We start from the raw sequence: 16,144 nt of genomic DNA, 5'->3' as shown, positions 1-16,144 counted from the left end.
GAACAGTTACAGAGAGTCCTCACTAAAGCCAGAGTACCCTCTCACTTTTGGAGGTGGTATTAATAAACACTGCTGAGTGCATTCATTGCCTATGGGTGTGATTTCCAAGGCTGGGGTGTTAGGTGCAGAGTATCTTGTGTGGGATACACAAAATGTGCAAACAACTCACATGGCTGGACATGTGTTTACAGAGTTGCACAACTTAATGGAAATACCTGTTCTGTTCTTTGCAAACACTTACTGGTAAAGTCTGCTCTCTCAAATCAGCAGGAGTTTTCCTATGGGGCTGAATCTATTGGAATCGTGATCATATATTAGAAAAAAAGAAGAAAATTTAGAATTAAAAAAAGCCCATACTGTTGCATATGCTTCTTATACATATCCATACATCCTCACCCTGTGTGTGTATGTCAGACCTCTGAAAAGCTAATTATAGTGAAGAAAGTGGACAATGGCCCGTCTAAGGAAGTTTTCACAGGAACATATTCCTTCAGTCTGTGCTCAGACCTGATAAAAGACAGGCTGTGTATTACCACCGATTATTGTGACTGCTGTAGCACGTGAGCTTTTTGAATATGCTCGAACAGCTGCCCAAAACACACAGGCTGCTACTTGTGAACATGCTGCCATGCCAGCCCTGCCAGCCCTGCTGGCAGTAGGTTTTTAAGCACGTTTGAGAATGTTGTATTATATATGGCTTGAGCTCAGGGGACACCACAAGGGACAATGTCTATTAGATCTTGACACAGCTCTGCTTTTTCCTCCTTTTCCAATTATCTTGGTGTCATTTCCTCGCTTTTCTAGCAGTGCAATTGTTTGCTGTTCGGTGAGGAATCACAAGTTAATTGCCCATGTAGGCACGATCTCATTACCGCTAACAGTGCTTCTATCATCTGTGAGATTAGCGCAGAAGTGTTTTCACATAAGTGATGCAGCCCTTGCTGAAACATTAACATTTATGGTGTCTGACAGATTTGATTAATTTTTCAAATGAGAGCTTACTTTTGCTTTGTGTTATGTTACGCTATCTTGTAGGCCTTAATTTCTCAAAAAATTGGCAGTGTCAGCTTTGCTGCCGAAGATTGGAATATAACATTTGGTGGATAGTGAATTACATTCTGCCTTGGACACGGGGCAGAATAAAAGAGCAATGACACTGCTCTTGTTCAGTCACCGCGCTGCTCTTTGTGAGCCTCGGTGTCTGTGAGACAATGTTTGGGTGGCATTTATACAAGGCATGGTGACCTCGGGGCTGAGCTGAGTGTCAGGACAAGAACCCTTCAGCTGTTTATGGGCACAGGGCCCCAGGGCTCGAGTGCTGGCTCCAGGCAGCGAGAGGAAGGAGTGTGTGGTTTGCCTGGCTTTGGAGAAAGCATCAACTCATGGAATGATGGCCTGGAGTAAAATCGCCCCTCAGGGAGCAGCTCAAACGCGGGGCTGTGTCCTGTGCTCACTGCCCACCACTCCTCACAGGAATAGCGGCTTATTTCACAAAGCTTTCCCCATGCAAGAGCATGTATTGACAGGACAAGGGGGAATGGATCCAAATTCAGAGTATTTAGGTTACACACTGGGAGGAAATTCTTTACTGAGAGGGTGGCGAGGCCCTGGAACTGGCTGCCCAGAGAAAGTGAGGATGTCCCATCTCTGAAGGTGCTCGAGGCCAGACTGGATGGAGCTCTGAGCAACCGGGCCTGTGGGGAGGAGTCCGTGCCCAGAGCAGAGGGGTGGGAACGCGATGCTCTTTAGGGTCCCCACCCAACCCAACCTATCCCAAGCCATTCCATGATCCTGTGACAAACGGCCTTTCCCGGGGCCGCCCTCCCGCTCCTTTTCCTGTCGCACTGTTTATTTTCCACGCCCGCCGTGAGGGCCGCCCTGGCCCCGCCTCCGCCCCGGCCCCGCCCCTCTGGCCCCGCCCCCGCCGCAACGGCCCCGCCCCCCGCCTCTCCGCCAATGGTGATGCGGCGCGCGGCCCCGCCCCGCCCGGCGCTCGGTTTCTGTTTCGCTCCGGGGCCCGCGGGGCCGCTGTCGCCGCTGTCGCGATGGAGCCGCAGCCCGACAGCCTGGAGGGGTGGGTGGCCGTGCGCGACACCGCCTTCGCCGAACCTCAGCCGCCGCCGCGGCTCCGCTTCCTCGTGGGTTGGAACGGCGCGGAGGGCGCGTTCGCGGTGACGTGCCACGGGCGGACGGAGGCGGCGGAGCAGGCCCCGCAGAGCTGGGCCGGGCTCTTCTCGGCGCCGGCCCTGCGCGGCGTCCACCGGCAGCTGTCGGCCGTGTGCCCGCGCCTGGAGCCCGCCTTCCCCGAGCTGCCGCCCGCGCTGCCCGGCGCGGCCGCCGGCGGGCTCTGGGCCGTGCTGTTCCCCGGCGGCGCCGCGCCGGATGAGGCCGAGCTGCAGGAGCTGTGCCGGGCGCTGGAGCTGTACCTGGGCTGGGCCCTGGAGCTCTGCGGCGGCCGCGTGGTGCTGGACGCGCTCTTCGCCGCCGACCGCTGCTGCGACGACGAGTACTTCGAGAGCCTCCACGAGCTCCGCGGGAAGGCCCTGCGAGGCCACCTGGCCCGGGCCAAGGAGGCCCTGCGGCGGGTACGGGCCAAGGGCCGGGCGTGGGGCGGAGGGAGCGCGGGCCGGGGGCTGCCGGGCCACCCCTGCGGGCAGGAGAAGGCTGTGGGACTATCTCCAGAGTTCGGTGCTGCAGCTCGGCTCATGGGTGCACCTGTCTGAGCCTCGGCTTGGCACCCCGTGCACTGTAAGCCTGGCAGCCGCTGCTGCTGCGGGGCTTCATCGATCTGGGCCACCTCGCCAGACTCACATGAGCAGGGGTGACCAAGTCACTGATACCAACTTGCTCGTGGCGTTGTCCAATGTCCAGATTTGTGCTTACACGAGTACTTTTCTATTGTCTGGAAGCCACGAAGTCAACTTTCTGAAGTGCTAAGTGTCATCGGTCCCATAAGTGCACCTTTATTAAGTGGCGAATAGGCCAACTCTGCGTGGGTAGTCAGTGTAAGGCGTTGGGGCTCTTACTTAAGCTGCAGGCACTCCTACAAAAACACATTGCTAAAAACATCCAGCCGTGTTGGGCAATGGGTGGAACAGTAACTGAAGAGGAGAATACAATCATGTGCTAATTTTCTAACCTCCCCGTGAAGGTCTCAGACTACATGTTTATAGTAACGCTTGTAGCTGCGGGATTCTCAGTCTTTTATTACGACCAAACTTAGTCCTGGTCCTATACAAATAATGGTTTATATTCAAAGAAATTGTATGTGGGTTTGGTTTTTTTTTTTTGAGTTTCAAATTCTGCCCTGATGATTGAAGTAATGATGATATTAGTTGGCATTTTCTTCCTCTGATACCTTAGATTTCTTCTTGCTGTAGATGTGTTCCTGGATCTTTTCCCCTTCTTGTAAACATGAATTCAAAGGTGGCATGTAGTAACAGAGTCGCAGTTAGCATGTCAGAATGTTGAGGAGTTAGGTATAGATAGTTCAGGCTCACCAGTGTGTTGCTGCTGTTTTGTGCAGTGACTGTTCATGGTCTCTTTTCTGGCAAAGTAAACTAAAAGGTATTTTATGAAAGTGATCATGCTTTGGAGGAAAGTTATGACAGTTGACTTCAGCCTTCCCTTTCATATTGCAGTATTTAACAGATGAAACAACACTACTTTTTCAGAAAGACACTATTTTTAAAAACACAGCTTTAGTTTACATGAACGTGTACTTTGTTGTATACAAAAGTCAGTGTCTGTCACTGACTAACACTTCACAGCCCAGTCAGAAACACATTCCAGCCACCACGTTCTTTTGGAAGCAGCACAAGCTTGTTCAGCTCTGTGGCAGTTTGAGGCTTGGTGGTGAAGTACAGCTTGGTGCCTCTGATAGTTACTCTGCAGTTTCCAGCTGTGTTTTGCATCTGGCTAAACGTGCTGTAGAGTGGTGGTGTACTTGCAGGCCTAACAAGGACATAAATTTTATACTGTAGTCTAGACCAAGTTATGGAAGATGCTAGAAATAGAAATTAAACCAACCTGAAGTACCAAAGCATCTTTTCTTTCATTTTTACATTCATGTCCTTCACTAATACTTCCCCTCTACTCACTCTAAGCATCCTCCAGGAGAAGCAGGACCCTCACTTCTTGCTTTTAGAATAGGAATCAGAAACTCAGCTCTAGCATTAGTATTTGGTTTCCATGATGGGGCAAAAGCAGGCTGGGAAATTGCCACAGGTGGGCGCTGGGACTGTGTCTGAGCTGGCACAAGCTCCTGGGGATGCCCAAGAGGCTGCCACACTGATGGGTTTATCAGAAATGTTGCAGTTCAGATTCTCTTGTTCCCCTGTCTTGCCTGTGCCAGGCCTGCAGACAGGGTGAGTGGGAAATGCCCTTGAGCTGACTTCCACAGGTTTTCTCTGGGGTAGTTTCTCTGTACATGGGAATTCTGCTGTCTTACCCAGGCTCAGCTAGCAAGAGCAAAGGTGATGGTTTAATTGCAGTGCTTTTCAGTTGCAACACAACCCAAGCTTATTTTTTTTAATGTTTTTTTCTCACTACTGGTAGCACACCCACCCCTCTCATCCTCTTCCCTCTTTATGGAGCTGCAGAGCACACACTGTCCTTCCAGGCAGGTCTGTTTCTCAGTGGAACTTAGCTGTGTTCTCTCAGCCAGCTCTCTCTATCCTGGCATGTAGAGCATGCTATGGTCTCTGCCAGCTGGTGTCAAAGAAAAATCATTTAAGCTTTTATTGGTACCAGTAAACAAATGCAATTGAGGGGAAATCCCCAACTTTTTATTTTCTCATAGAAGAAAATAAATAGGGCCTATTGTACTGAAAGGCAGTAATTCCATAGAAGAATTATGACTTACAAAGTGTAATACCATTAGAACTGAGGTTAGAACAAGCTATTATAAATGATACAAATGTTAAAGGAATTCAACAGGGTGTATCAGAAGTAAATGCCAGTCTGGTTTTTTCTGTGCCTGAAGTCAGAAATTCAGGATGCAGAAACTCATTAGCGGACATTTAGTAATTGTGGAAGCACTGCAACAGTTAGTTTAAGAATACCTTGCTTGTCCTTCCAGTACAGACTTCCCAAGATTCCCATTTATGTTTATAAAAAGCAGCGAAGTCATCTGTACACAGTTACTGGAATGTTTCTGGTGGATGCCCTGGGCAGGATGTTCCTTGCAGGCTCCTTGTGGAATTGTGCCTTTAGGCAGCAATTGTGCCTTTAACAGTGTGGTGCTGGAGGTATTTTCATCTGGGGTAGCTGCAAAATGCCTGGCACAGGCTTCCTGTGCAGTGGGAAGTCTTGGCTGTGGAAGGACAGGTCCTTCCCACCGGAGCCTGGCAGCATCCAGCACACACAGATGCAAAGCTGCTGTGTCTGATTTACCTTTTATCCCACCAGGTTTTGCAGCAACATAAAAGTGCTAACACAATGGTGGCTTTGATGAAGGTTTATGAAGAAGAAGATGAAGCTTATCAGGATTTGGTCACCATGGCAACACAATTCTACCAGTATTTACTGCAGCCCTTCAGAGATATGCGAGAGCTGGCAACATTGTACAAACTGGAAATCCTGGTAAGTCTGCCTTTACAAAGTGAAAGGCCAAGCTACACAGTGGGGCATGAGCTGCTCTTGGAGCAGTTCAAGCTCAAATCATGTAACATTCCCTACTTGTGTCTGTACCAGCTCTTTTCTTCCTGTGCCAAACCACCAAACGTGACTGACAAATTCAGAGTTAGGGCAGAGGCACTCTCAAGGGATCTTGGAGTTCATGATAGTGGCTTGACTAGAACTGCAGCTGACTTCCCACCAGTGTTCCACTTAAAAGGAGAATATCCCCAGGCTCCACATCCCTGGTTTACTCTCTGGGAGGCTGAATTTACTGTGATATAAGTAGCCTTTGTTGTGCCATCTTCCATAGGATTAGTTTTTGACATTGAGAATGTCGTCCCCCAGGAATGCTGATGCACAGAGTAACTCAGTTGTGGAGGTAGAACAGATGACAGAGGAGACCTTCCCACTCAAAGGAGTTTTCTATTACTGCTACAACCTGCTAGAACTGCAGATGGAAACATATCAGTTGTCAGTGCATTTACTTTGTTTTATGTGCATCTTAAACTGGAGGCACTTCTGAGTTATGATGCCCATGGAAATGGCAGCCATTTACTATGTTGGTTTCCTTAAATAGTGTGTTAAAATTAAAGTGAGCTGTTAATATTCTCAAAAAGAGCAGAACAGTTTGAAGTTTGGATTAAGGTGCTTGGATACTGAAAGTCTTAAACCTGTGACAATAAAATGTTCAATGTACTGTTCTGAAAACCAAAGTGGAAATTGGGAAGAATGAAACAAAGTTTGTATTAAAAAAAAAAATTAAAAAGCCCTATAAGGGATATTTAGGCTCATTTGAAATATTATTATTTTAATAATATATTTGAATATTAGGCTTGTGCCCATGTCTTTTTCGTGGAGTTAAAAACATTCTCTTATGTTTCTTCCCTGTTCCTGTGTGAAAGAACTGCCAAACTGGAGAACCTGCTGGTGCAATGTGCTGTCAACACATGAGGAAAAATAGAAGAGAACATTGCACGTAGAAGAGTTACTTTTAGTAACAATAAAAACCACTTGTGTTGAATGTTATTTTAAAGATGATAGTTTAAAAATGTTTTAAGAAGTAAATTAATCAAAATGTGATGTCAAGATTGGGGAACAAAGGTTCTGAATTAGCCTAGAGAGTGAGAGATAGGAATGAGCAGTGATTCACTTTGTGACAGCTGAGGAGAAGGTCATTTTTTGCCACCATGGTTGAAACTTCTCCAAGTGTAGCAGTGTGGCTGCACCTCTGTGGAAACCAGGTGGTAACTGAGAATTTTGTGTCTTTGCAGAAATCTTTGCAGTATGATAATTTGGGGCCTAGAAGAGTAGCAGCTTTGCAGAAGGATGCTGAAGAATGGACTAAGCGAGCTGAGAGTGCTGTGTGCTCCATTCAGGATATCACAGTGAACTACTTCAAGGAAACTGTAAAGGCTCTGGCAGGTAATCAGAATGATTTACACCAAGGGGTTGGGTGACTGAGAGCTCTTCTTATCTCTGTGCACAACCTGAGGTTTGGGTGAGTGCCCAGTTTTAGAGCTAAGTACTTTATTCACTTGAGATTTATATCTTTTAACCAGTTTGGTTTACAGCTTGGATTTGACTTGTATGAGACTTATGACTGCGAACCTCTGCACAAAAACTGTGGGTGCTTTTAATGCTTGATGTGCAGCCTCAGGGATTTCAGCATGTGAACAGAGTATGTTGCTGTGCAACTGTTAGGGTATGTTTCCATGGTGCAATGAAGAATTTTATTTCCATGTGTAAGATCACAAATTCAACCTTGTAATCTTGTAATTTCAAAAGCTTCAGAAATTGTTTAATAAGATTAGCATTTTTAAGTACTTCAGAAACACACAAGGGCTATTAGTACACTGCATTTCTCATGTTTTACTGCCCTGTTTTAATCTACAGCAATGCACAAACAGATGGAACAAGATGAGGAGAGATTTGGGAAAACCACCTGGGCATCAGCTTTGCCACGATTAGAAAACCTGAAATATATGTTAGCAAAAGAAACCCTTCAGCATCTGAGGGCAAGAGAGTTGTGCCTGAAACAGAAGAGAACTGGCATTCAGAGACTCGTAAGACCTTGCAAAGCCTCCTTTTCTGTCACTGTTCTTTGAAGGGCTGATCAAAACCTACCAAAGTGGTCATGAGAGTAGGCTTTTGAAGTCTTCACCTATGAAACAATTTAGGTTTTCAGCACAGTTTTACATCGTGTAAAATGACTGCAGTTTTTTAATTCCTCCTGCATGTTTGAGGACACTCAGCAAAGCTTAAGATACATGCTTTTACAGTTTAAGCATTTATGATAATAATCTTTGAAATCATTTAATTTTACGGACATAAAGGCCAGATATTATTTTCAGAGGACACTGAAAAATAAAGATACTTACTTAACACTAATCTTTGATGCCATCTAACTGCTGCTAGGAGTACCTGATACTTATTTTCCAAGAGTGGTGTACTGTAGCATGTATTGTCTGTGCAGATTATAATGAAGTCTCTCCTGGTAAACTTAAGGTAAATTTATCCTTTAGGTTAATAAGGCTCTCTGGTCCTCTGAGTTTCTGCTCCAAGTCATTTCAAATGCTCTGTTGTTTTCCTTACCAAAGCAGCTGCCAGTTAGACCAGGCTCCTTACAGGCATTTGTGCATCCAGACATGTTTCATGTGTGCATATTTTGTTACTAATGCTTTTTATTTTCTGTTACAGATGGAGAATCTTGGTGAACAAGAAGAGAATTTAAGTATAGTGGAGGAGCTGGAAATACAGTATTATGAAACACAGCTGGAATTATATAATGTACAGCTTGAAGTATTGAAACATGAAGAAATGCTGCTTATTGTGCAGTTGGACACTGTAAAGAGACAGATTAAAGGTGAGAATAAAATATTATTTAAGCACATATTCAGAACACAGAAGTGACGTAGCCTGCTCTGTTTTCAATTAAAAAAAAATGGATATCACTGATTTGGTGTTGCTAGTAGAAAGCATTGCTGGAAATCATTAATGCTGTGGCACCATGTGATATTTTGTCTCTTGATTAATTAGACACTAGTTTGATAACACAAGTTTTTTTTTTAAAAAAGCCACATTGGTTGCTCAGCTTGCCAGCAGCTGTGATATGTGCATGCCCTGGTTTAGAATGGAGTAATTTATATTGACAGTGCTTAGCTCCTCTAATAGCTACAAGATCTATCTATGCACAGAAACTGGGTATCGTGAACCTGCTGAAATAGGTCCTATAATTCATCTTAATCTATTCTAATCTAACATGTAGAAATTACAAAATGCATCCTGTAATGACAAAAAGAGGTGATTATAGCTAGAATGGTACTGAATACTGCCATCTTCCAGTTTGTGTCTCTTTGTGACATAGTTATACCAATTTAGGCACCAATTGTGTTCTTATTTGTTCGTATGAATTCTGTTACCATGTGCACTGTGAAGTAAACATTGCTGCCACTTGTTACATAACTGAAGAATGGTAAATATTAAAATAAGACACCCAGTGTTGATCAGAAGAGTCTTCCATTTTCCAGGAAAGCTCCAGTTGGTGAAGGTAGGAGTTAAAACACAGGGAGACATTTGAAAGAGGAAGCTAAATAACAAATGCTAACAGCATAAATTTGATCCTGCAAAGCACCCCTGTGAGTAACGTGACATGTTTGCATATGACTGTGAAGGACCCAGCTCAGCTCTGGAGCTTAACACTTACTCATAACTAACTCACTGCCTTCAATGGCTTTTAAAATGTCATTACCTCTTTAAATGTTTAAATAACTGTGGCAATTTTTGGTTTCTTAAAAAATGCCAAATGCCTTTTTAGAGAAACAGGATGAAGTTGTTTACTATGATACATGTGAAAATCCTGAGGAGCTCAAGGTCATTGAACAGAGCATGGGACAACATTACGCTAACTTGTCAGCAATGACGGTGCTGAGGCAGAAGACTAAGCAGTTGGAGACAAAGCGTGGGACTGTCTGTGCGAGGAGAGCCTACCTCAGGAACAAAAAAGTAAATGCAGTCCTGGAGATGTGCATTTTCATCAGCTGATGGCTTGGCTCGTGAGGGATGGACAGGAAACAATTAGGGAAGTTTGGGTGGAGCATATGAGATGATTCATGACCCAGTGCCAAGACCTGCAAGCACAAAGAGGGGCAATGTGATTCTAAGCCAGCTTTACACTCCGTGGTGTGGTGCAAGTGTTTCTGTGGCTTAGCACAAGCTTACTGGGTGGCCCAGGTGTTCCTCCATCAGCTAGACCTTACCAGAGCCCTTTGGGGCCAGCTGGAGCCTTTTCCGAAGCAGCTGCAGTAGGAAACTGGCCTTCTGTGGAGGGAGCTGCAGTGATAGGACAACCCACACACTGATACTTTACCTTTGAACAGGAGGAAGGGGAAACTTTAACAGCTGCAATTCTCTCTCAGTCATGTGCAAAGGGCAGTTTTTCCTTTCTTTCCCATTCAGAGCAGAACGTTAGGAAGACACAAGTTGACTCTCATGAACCTTCTCAGTACGATGTGTTTACCTTACACCTGCAGTTCTGCTGGGGCAGAGAGCAGAGTTTAGGTTCATGTCTGTCTGACCTTTTATCCCTCAGCCTGGACAAACTGGGAATTTGGAAACACTGAAAATGTTTTGTGAGCCATCATTGTCTCTTTCTTGCAACTGCTTCCTTGGCAGACACTTCTTTTGCTTCTGTTTTCATTTACTTAATTGCTATCTATTGGTTGTATAACAGTGAAGCCAAATACCACATGATTTGCAAATGCTTGTCCAGCCATGTGGATAATTCCGCTCTGTACAGAGACAAAAAGTGACTCCCAGAGAAAATACTGAAGCCTGCAGCTTTTCTGTGGCACTTGTTACTAACAGAAAGTACCCTTGCTAGGCATTCATTGTGCTTTCCACACCTTTGCTTCCCTGCCTTTAGTACTTGGGAGCTATGGGAAGTAAGGGAGAGAGGAAAATGTAGCTTTGTATTTTTGTAGTACTCTCCTACCTTCCTTCTTGCCTCCTTCCCCATGTCTGTGCATGAGCTTGTTTCCTCTTTTCTTTTCATCTCCTTTCATCTCTTTTGTTTTTTTTAAACCAAACTGTAAGACAGGGGTTGGGTCACATCTGGATACATTTCTGCTGCAGCATGAATAAAAATATACCTGATTAGGAGAACCTTGGCTTTAGCCATGAAGGAGTCTCAGAGACTTCACCATCAGGGTCTGACACTAGTTGAGCTTAGCCATCTTTTGTGGCACTGCCAAACACCCAACTGTGGTTGCTATTTAGTGGCCTGTGCTCAGGAGTTAATGGCACAGTTGGTGCACAGGAAATGTGAACTAACTGAGAGTTGCATGAATTCTGCTCTTCTCCCAGGATCAGTGTGAAGCAAGCCATCGGCAGAGACTGCAACAGGCAGAAGAGAGCAGAAAACGCTTCCAGCAGCATCACAGCATACAGATAGTGAGTACCAAACAGCAGCCTTGGGGAGTCTGGCAGCTGCTTGTTTTCACACTCTAAAGCTCACTTACTTGTGTTTCAATGCAGAAGAGAGACAAACAAAAAGAGGAGGAGAAAAAGAAAAAAGCTTGGATAAGCCAGGAACGCCAGAAAACACTGGAGAGGCTGAAAGTATTCAGGGAGGCAAGTACTGTGAACTGCAGTCATCCCAAATGGTGTCAAAACAGGTCAGAAACTAGCCATAGCTCACATGTGAGCCTGGTCCCAGTCAGAGACAACTATTTGGGCTAAAATAGAATTATGTATAATGAGTAAAGGAAATTAAATCTCCTAAAGATGCAGTTCCCAGGTGTGGACCCTGTTGCATAGAATACAGGTGAGGAAATGGCTTTGAAATAAATGCTTTATTATTAATTTAAATTTATTCAGGGTTGAATTTTCTACTTGAATGGGTGAGTGGGACAGGTCTGTGCTCTGTGGCTTCTTATCTCATTGGGGTTGATGTGTTGGCCAGTCCAATGGAGATATGACCACCTGCCTTATGATTTCTTTTTCAGAAGCGTCCGGCTCACGTTGTTCTGAAAACATCTCGTCCCGAGCCTCCCAGTCCCAAGTTGCCACAAGGCATCCCTCAGCAGGCTGTGGTGCTGTCCCCTCCACCTGCATCGAGCACAGGGGCAGCCCCAGCAGTTCTGTCCCCTGCACCCTCACCGAGAGTAAGGGCAGCTCTCCAGCAGCCACAGAGCATTCTGCTTGTAGAAGACAAAGACCCAAAAGCTCCCTGTCAGAATACCCCAGCAGATATCCCTGTCCAGATTTTTGTAACTGATGGTGACAGAGAGGAGCAAAAGCACAGCGAGGAATTGGTGGTCCCTCCGTGTTCACCACCTCCTCCTCCACCCCCTCCTCCCTTGCCCCCTCCACCCCCTCCTCCCCCACTACCTCTCCAGTTAAAAACACCACCAGCAGCAGAGGATAAACCACTTCCCCTTAGCTCTGACAGCCTCTCAGAAAGCCTTGCCCTGCACAAACAGGATGACTCCTCCAGGAGTTCTATAAATAATTGCATAGGTAAGTAGGCTCCCATCGACTGGTGCTTTTTAATGCATTTCCTGTATTTTTGTGGTCTCCCTCCCTCTGCTTCTGGACAGGAATAATGTAGTTGTGTAGTTTTGATAGGAGAATGAGGCTCTTGGAAAGCTTAGTCTAAGAAACTACATACAATAACACTGACGATAGCTCAGGATGTTAAATGAGTAACAATGATTTGTGTGTTCTGTTTGAGACACTTCACAGGGTTCCTGATGCTCTCATCAGAAGACCACTGTGGGTAAATTTGTAGCTGTACTAAGGCCACACTTTAGTGTTCATGATTTATGTACTACAGAGCTGGCAATTGGCTTGCTTGTGTTTCTAAGGTGTCCACAGCTTGTGTCCACTTAAAATTTGCTTGGTTTCTAAATAAAGGTTTCCTAAGAGAGTTCATGCAGAATTTAACCAGGATTTGAAAGGCAGGTGAATAGCTTTGGCATGCATCCTAGGGAAGGAATTCTGCTCTGTTACACACCTTTGCTTTGTTAGCAAGATCATGCAGGTGTAATTGAAGGCTGAACTTGGAGGAGTAGTTTGAATGAGAATAGAACTCAGCAACCTCCCAAGGCTGCGCTGGTTGCATCCTGCTAACAGGCTTATTTTTGTCTCTGAGGCGAGCGGATATTTTGACTATGTCAGAGAGATTGATCTAAACTGGAAGGCAGCAATTTTTTTGTTGTTTTTCACAGTGGAGCTTATGCTAGAATGAAGAATGTCTTTTAATGTGGTACATTCCTTTTCCTTTTCAACTCTTCACAATACATCCAAGCAGCCTTTGTGTCCTATCAGTTAAGAGGCCAACCACAGGTAGAAATACCAGGGGAAGTTCAGTGGTTTTAGTTCTTCCAAGCTGTGGGGAAGTACCAGCAGCTGAAGGGCTGAGACACAGTTGAATTACCATGGCAAACTACCGTGCATCCATTGCAGACTTCAGTGTGGGATATCCATGGGATAACTACCATAGATACTCTTAAGAAGCCTTGATTAGCAACAGGAGTTGAACACTACAGTAGTCTGATTACTATCGGAACAGCCTTTCTGGTAGCTAATAGTTACTGCCTAACATTGGTGTCTTCATTATTTTTGGATAAGAAAAGGTCTTTTATTTTTATTGGAGAGATCTGATTAGTAGTTTATGCCTGTTTCTTGAAGAAAGCCATCATGTCAGTTGCTGTAATAGTAATTGCTAAATTGCCATGGGAACTTACTGAAACAGCTTCATAAACATGTTTAGTTATGGGCTACTCATATCTTTGGATGTAAAAGGCCAGGAGAGGCTTCTTTTATAATTTATCTGGCTAATCTTTTACCAGGCAGCCCATTTAGGTAGTAGACTTAAGACTCTCTAACTTGTAGGCTTTGTAAGGCAATCTGGCAGATCTTTGCTTGATCCTTTTTAGTCTCTGAAGGTATGACAGGATTTTTCAGAATGTTACATTTCAAGTGGTTGATATTAATCACATAACCCTGTGTGCACTGCGCATGGCAAAAATATTTCTAGCTGTGAGGCACAGATGGTCTGGACCTATTGCTGTCCAGGGAAACAGCCTCCCAGTCTGGCAGTCTGGAGCAAGCAGCACAGAGTCAGCAGGAGTAAAACACAAATTAGTGTGTATCAGGAGGTCTAGTGGAAGCTCTCAGTATGGTGTCCTTCATGGTCTGAAGTTCAGAAACATACACCTGAGATCTAAATCATCTTGTAAAATAGGAATTGTTTTCTAAGTCCATGCAGAAAAGGGCTGCCTGCATAGGGCCTGATCTGGCTCCCACTGACTTCAGTGGTGTACTTTAAAACCCTTCTACTCAAATCCTTTCATTTCTCTCTTGGCTGAGCAAAAATGCAATTGACGGTCTCAGCAGGCTTCTGGGCAAGCTAAGAGGGATGGTGGATTGTTTACGACACAGAATGCAAGAGATTTTTTTGGTTCAGTGAAATGTTTTTGAAAGCCCATAAAGTTGTAATGAAAAAGAGCATTGTCCTTTGTGTATAATTTCTTCCTTAGAGCACAACCTTATATAATGATGAAGAGGCATTGGATTCTCAATTCAAGATATAAAAGCTTTAACTGCATTTTAAAAGCAGTTCCAGAGCCTGCTGTTGCAGAGCTTGAAAGAGTCTGTGCCAGAACAGACCATTCATTTTCCTGTCACTAGCAAACATTTAAGGAAGAGCCCTGAACACTTGGGTAGGGCTTCATACCTCTTAAGTGTGGTTGTCTCATTGTTTCTTCTGGTAACAGTAGATTTGTCTGTTGCAGGTTCCATGGATGAAGTTTTGGCTTCTCTGAAGCGCAGTGAAGTTCACCTTCGCAAGGTGGAGCAGCCAAATCCGTACGCCTCTGTGAAGGACAACATCCTCTCTGCCATAAGGCAAGGGGTTAAACTAAGGAAAGTCAATCGAGATACTGAGAGAGATGTCAGTAGAGGATCCCCTAATGAGCTAGAGAGAAGCATTAAGGCAGCCATGCAGAGAATTAAGAAAGTGTCTGCTGATTCTGAAGAAGAGGAGGACAATGATCAGAGTAATGGAGAATGGGACAGCTAACCAGCATAACAGACTGGAACAGAGTGTGTGCCTCATTTTGCACATTGTAGAAGATTGTCCCTTTCAAAGTGAAAGAACTGTGTGATTGTGTGTGGTGTGCTCATAGTCCAAAATGTGTTGTAAAGTAAAAGAATCCTGCTGATTTTCTATAGGACCTACAGATTCATATTTTTGCATGATAAATCATACTCCAAATTATGCTTGCACTAATAGGTGTTCCTGGCTCAACCATGTAGTGTTTTCACCACATCTGAAGACGGCTAAAGTGCTGGATTGGAACATAAATTATTTAGATTGTTACGACACAGTAGGTAATGCTATCACAACAAAGTTGAAGGAGTGAAAAAATTAACTGAAAATCTCTTTTTGTCAGATAAAAGTAGAAGTAAAGCTCTGGTAACAGAGGCAGACCAGAAAATTTAGCATAATCTGGAATCTTTCACTCCTACCTCCATTGTCCAGAAACTTCTTAAACATTTTGCTTGTCTAATGCAGCTCACTCTTAAGTAACTATGTGGATACTCCATTTTTCATCATGCTAGAAAGTGTGCACTTCTGGATGGCTTGATCATGCTGATTGGAAAAATCAGTTTAATGTTTGAAATAAACACTACTGCAGTAATTACTGAAAAATTATATTATACATTTTTAGCTGAAAGACTAAGTCTAGAGACCTTGTAGTTGTTAAATGTTTTTCATACATCTGCATTTACAACGACCTGTTGACATGAAAGAAAGAACCAAAATATTGTATACAATATTTTTCAGGATTTAGTCCTGTAATGCAGGGCTGCATTTCTCTGCTGAGAACTTCAATACATGTTTATAGCTACTCTCATGAATTTAAATTACCTGATGGCCTTATAAATGGCAGGTATTTACATTGTGCCTGGAAGCTGGCTGTTTGAAAATTCATCTACATGCAATTTAGAGACTCTTGCTATTTTGGGTAGATAGTGGCAAAAAATGATTCAAGTTATTTTTTTGAAGTTTATACTGACCCTTAATAAAAATATATCTTGACAGAAGAAGTGGATTCAGTGTGCTGTCGTTTTAGGATACTGCTGTGAACTGAGCATTATTTATACCGTGGTACCCTGGCTTTTGATAGCAAGTGGCAGCCATACAGCAACTGCACTCTCACTAATGGTATATGTAAATGCCCTTATTTTCCCAAATATTTATGAATTGTAATTTGGTAACAAAATTGAAAATACAGTGCTTTAATTCCCTGTTTCACTAGAGCAGCAGATCTGTTTAATCAGCACAGTAAATATGTATGCAGCAGTTTTCATGTGAGAAGCAGAAGCAGCAGCTGGGGGTTCATTCGTTACTGTTTAAGCATCTACTGATATTTGGATGCGAGAAAAAAATCACCTCTTTCTGTCCACTGCTCTCAAACCAGAGACAAAAGGAACATCACAGTTCAGGTGTTACTCAACT

General features: G+C 44.1%; 1 protein-coding gene across 1 annotated transcript; it reads left to right on the top strand.

Annotated features, from left to right (window-relative positions):
- The first annotated feature begins 2,009 nt into the window (after positions 1-2,009).
- Positions 2,010-15,732, top strand: WHAMM (WASP homolog associated with actin, golgi membranes and microtubules). Its single transcript, XM_066328366.1, has 10 exons — positions 2,010-2,585; positions 5,410-5,583; positions 6,891-7,041; positions 7,513-7,682; positions 8,317-8,482; positions 9,434-9,621; positions 10,981-11,067; positions 11,152-11,247; positions 11,622-12,135; positions 14,415-15,732. The coding sequence occupies exons 1-10, from the start codon at positions 2,046-2,048 to the stop codon at positions 14,699-14,701; spliced, it is 2,373 nt and encodes a 790-aa protein (XP_066184463.1). The 5' UTR covers positions 2,010-2,045; the 3' UTR covers positions 14,702-15,732.
- The last annotated feature ends 412 nt before the right edge of the window (positions 15,733-16,144 follow it).

The sequence above is a fragment of the Sylvia atricapilla genome, chromosome 13, assembly GCF_009819655.1.
Source record: "Sylvia atricapilla isolate bSylAtr1 chromosome 13, bSylAtr1.pri, whole genome shotgun sequence".
In the NCBI taxonomy this organism is placed as follows: domain Eukaryota; kingdom Metazoa; phylum Chordata; class Aves; order Passeriformes; family Sylviidae; genus Sylvia; species Sylvia atricapilla.
The sequence above is the reverse complement of the archived record's forward strand: the minus strand, read 5'-3'. Positions and strand labels throughout refer to the sequence as shown.